At 50.8% G+C, this 4,015-nt stretch overlaps 1 protein-coding gene across 1 annotated transcript in view; it reads right to left on the bottom strand.

The window, feature by feature from the left end:
• PLGRKT (plasminogen receptor with a C-terminal lysine) overlaps nt 1-3,746 on the bottom strand; it is a 61,514-nt gene extending 57,768 nt beyond the window's left edge. The window contains exons 1-2 of the mRNA XM_008048254.2: nt 3,719-3,746; nt 1,594-1,680 (exon numbers count right to left, since the gene is read on the bottom strand). Of these exons, the coding sequence (XP_008046445.2) occupies nt 1,594-1,674 (81 nt within the window). The 5' untranslated portion in view covers nt 1,675-1,680; nt 3,719-3,746. The remainder of the gene's footprint in view (nt 1-1,593; nt 1,681-3,718) is intronic.
• Between the last annotated feature and the right edge of the window lie 269 nt (nt 3,747-4,015).

Genomic DNA, 4,015 nt, shown 5'->3' with positions numbered 1-4,015 from the left:
GCCGCAGAAGCGGTGGATGTCCGAGCCCGCCGTTCTCAAGTGCGGCACAGACCCCGCGCACGCGGCACCACTCAAGCGCCTGCCCGTCTCTGTCCCTCGAGTCCTGGGGACACGCAGGGCTGACGCCAGCACCACTCGCATGCTGCTTGCTGTGCTGTGAATGACCAGTGTCCTGTCTCTGGTCTCTGACTCCACAGCCTTCTGAAACAGACTAACTTGTAAGCGCGCGGGTGGGGTAAAGTCCCAGAGCCCTCACAGACTCTGACTTCGTGCGGACTGACACAAGGGTAAATGCCCTGGGGTTTTCTGGGTCTTTGACAAGGACACTCCAAGCAAATGATATGCTTGGCTGACTCACACACCCAACATTGGGTCTCCTCTAGGTCACTTCACTCTGTTGCAAAAAATTCAAGTTGCTCCTTCTTCAACAGTCTTATTTCCCCAAAAGAAATGTTTATTTTGCATAAAACACTCTTGCCGGTCGAACAGCAACAGTCACAACAGCAACAACTAATACAGAGTGAGAGGCCTTTTTGCAGACTTGAGACATGGTTCTATATACTATATCTCATCTTTACTCCTTAAAACATCCCTCTGAGGGGATATTACCTCCAGGGCACAGATCAGGAGACTGAGGCGCAGGTCATACAGTCAGTCAGAGATGGAACTGGGACTTAACCCCAGGAAGTTTGGCTTTACTCCTCACTTTCAGCCACTAGCTATCTGTACTGCCATACAGTAGGCCTTCTATTCCCAGGGCCGTGATGGACCAGAGGCCTAGAAATCTTCAGCTGAAATCTTAAAAAATAATAATTCAGGTCAAACTTTTAACACTTGATTTTGACTTGCAACATTTTAAAATGCTTTTTGACAATCTGTACCAGGCAGTTAGACAATCTCCTGTGACACTTTGATCTTCTCTGCCCAGCCATCACGTAAATCCAACGTCAAGTTTTCTGTATTACTTCCCTATTGCTGCTGTAACAAATGATCATTAACTCAGTGTCTTAAAACAACACAAATCTATTATAGTTCTGAGGTCAGAAGTCCAAAATGGGCTGGTAGGACTGCATTCTTCTGGAGGTTTTAGAGAAGAATATGTTTCCTTGTCTTTCCCAGGTTTTAGAGGCTACCCAAATTCCTTAACTTAGGTCCCTTAGTCCATCTTCAAAGCCAGCAGTGTAGTATCTTCAAGTCTCTCTCACTCTCGCTTCCTTCTTTTTCTTATAATGACCCTTATGGTTACAACAAACCCATCTGCATAATGCAGGATAATCTCCCCATCTCAAACTCCTTAAACAATCACACTGAAAGGAGTCCCTTTTGCCATGAAAGGTAACACAGTCACAGGTCCTGGGGATTAGAACATGGCTATCTCTGAGGGTCTGTTATTGAGGTTTCTGCCCAAGTATCTGGGTTAGGCACTTAAGCAACCCTACTCACCAGACAGTCGCCTGCTTCATCTTGACTTTCAGGATGGAGCCCCAAGAGCATTTCATCTTTGGGGATCAAAGAGAACACACTGCTGGAGCACACGTGGTAGGAGTTTTAACCATCGTAACAACAGAAGAGCTTAATTATTGTAAAACGTACCTGAAGTTGAGCATTCATAAGCATAAACTCTTGTTGATGTTTCATGTTTTCATTCATAGATTTTGAAAATATAAACCCCATCTTGACCTAAAGTGTAAAAAAAGCAAGATTTAGCACAGCTATACTACATGCATCCTTGTACGAGCTTATGGCAAGATAAAAAATAAAGTTAAATGTCTGACTTAGGAACACAGTGTGGATTCTAGCCCCTCTTCCTAACTGGTTGCCTAACCTCAGGCATACTTAACCTGCCTGGCCATCATTTCCTCACCTAAGGCCAGCTGATTGAACTATATGATTTCCAAAATATTTCCCGGCTCAGTAAGTAGAGGGCTCTGTTTCCTGACTTTTCTTCTTACCATAATCTTGAAGAACTACATACTTAAAGAAACAAAACTGTTGGGAGAGGGTGCATACCGTCCATCCTCTCCCCTCTGCCCAGTTGGACAACAGAACCTCTGCGTCTTTGCATCTGAGGAGGGATGACTCAGAAGGTGCCCTGTGCCTCCTGAGGACATATTTCTCTGCGTGTTGAGAAGATTTAGGTGTTCAAGGGCAGCATGCCGATGTTCCTCCTGCAACCCCACCCCAATCTCTGTCCCCCCGACACGCCCTCGCTTCCACCCGCCCCCTGCCGGCCTCCCCTCCTCCAGCTTCACCTTCATTCTCTCCATGAATGGAGTTCATAAGGGGGCAAACCACAAGGACATGCAAGTGTCCCAGGAAAGGCACTTTTTGAGCGAATGCATCACGTCGTCTGTCTTACTTCTCTTAGGCAGCAAGTTTTTAAGTCAAAAACAGGTAGGCTAGGACTCCGATTTTTATTCTTCATCCAACGGCGTAGGTACAGCAGACCTTGAGCTAGCTGCCGGCCGCACTTTCAGAAGACGGCAAAACTCCCAGGAAAGTTCCAAGTGCTCTCCCCGCCTCCACAGCGTTGCTCATGCCTTTTCCCTCCAGTAAGCTGTTGAGGAGGACTGCAGAACCTCGGCTAGAGCTGCCAGTCTTATGCTGTCTTGCCAGGGTTCACAGGTGCTCTGTGGGAAGCCCAGGCGGCGCACTGTTTTCCATTAGCCTCATCAGGAAATCCTGGGTTCTGGCTAACTGAGGAGAAGATGGGGGAGAGAGTGCGTATTTCGTGACAGGCAGAATGGGCTATCCCAGCTCATGGGGCTCCAGGTGAGTGGAAGCTTCGAGTGAGACTTCAGCGACTTCCTTGTATCCCAGCCAAGGACACATCCTGGGGTTACGGGTGCTCTGAGCCAGAGTCAGCCTCAAAGTTGGGCGCGGCAGGCCGAGCCCCCACCAGGGAGAAGAGACACAGCCCTGAACGGGCCTGGGAGGTCTCGAGGTGTCCCTGTGCCCCGCCACTGTCCACTCCAGCACCCTGTGGCCAGGGCCCCATTCTCACTGAGAGCAGGGAGATCTCGCAGTTCTTTCCTTTCTCCAGACTTTGGAAGCCCCGTGAGAATGTCTCCCCCAGAGCGCCAGAAGGCAGGAGCGACACAGTATCCATCTTGACAGTCTCCACGGTGTCTACTTCCCCTGAATGTTTGCACAAAGCACAAGTGATACAGGAAAAACTGTGGCCCAGGCCACTTGTCATTCCTTTTTTCCCCCTGCACGTAGGAGCCTATGATTGAATTTTGACACCCGCTGTAAACATTTGCAAGAAAACAACAGTCCTCCAAGACCATCCTCCACACAACCCCCAGCAGTGCTGTGTCCCTTAGAGAGCTCCTGTTTGCGGAGGGGTGGGATCTCCCCTCAAGGGAGGAATAGTTCTCACGTCAATTATCCAAAGAAAAACTCCCTGAGGCCTTGCTTTCTTCTGGGCTTGGAGTGTGGATGTGTTAGGGGACACGCTAGAGGGAAGGGCTACAGGTGGAAGCCAAGCAGGAAGAAGAGCTTCCGTGTGGGAAACCACACCTGAAAGTAAGTGTATCACACCCTGCACACTTCGCCCTGGAGTTCAACAAGCTCAGCCTCCCCTCCCTCCCCACCTTCTCCACCCCTGACAGGGACATTGCCCAGAGTCTGGGAGTATTCCTGGGCGGACCCAGAATAGCCTGCGCTTTCTCTTTTCTGCTCAAGACCTACACGTGAGAAAACACACAAGCACGACCTTGCAAGAGATCCCCTTGGTTTCATCCATGTGTGCAGGGCAGGTCTTGCTTTGTCTTCTGAGTCTCACTGTGCCGCCCAGACTGGAGTGCAGGGGCCAGTCCCGGCCACCGCAGGCTCGACCCGCCGGGCTCCGCGATCTCCCGCCTCAGCCTTCCAGGAGACGACCGGCAGGCGAGGGCCGGCTCCCCGGCTAATTTTCCGACGTGCTGCGGAGATGAGGCTTCGCCGAGCGGCCCGGGCGCGGGCACGCCTCTCCCCCGCCTCCCCAAGCGCCGGAACCACAGGCCCGAGGCTC

This window comes from Carlito syrichta, unplaced genomic scaffold (assembly GCF_000164805.1).
Source record: "Carlito syrichta isolate Samal-C Ts95f unplaced genomic scaffold, Tarsius_syrichta-2.0.1 Scaffold123284, whole genome shotgun sequence".
NCBI classification, from domain to species: domain Eukaryota; kingdom Metazoa; phylum Chordata; class Mammalia; order Primates; family Tarsiidae; genus Carlito; species Carlito syrichta.
The sequence above is the reverse complement of the archived record's forward strand: the minus strand, read 5'-3'. Positions and strand labels throughout refer to the sequence as shown.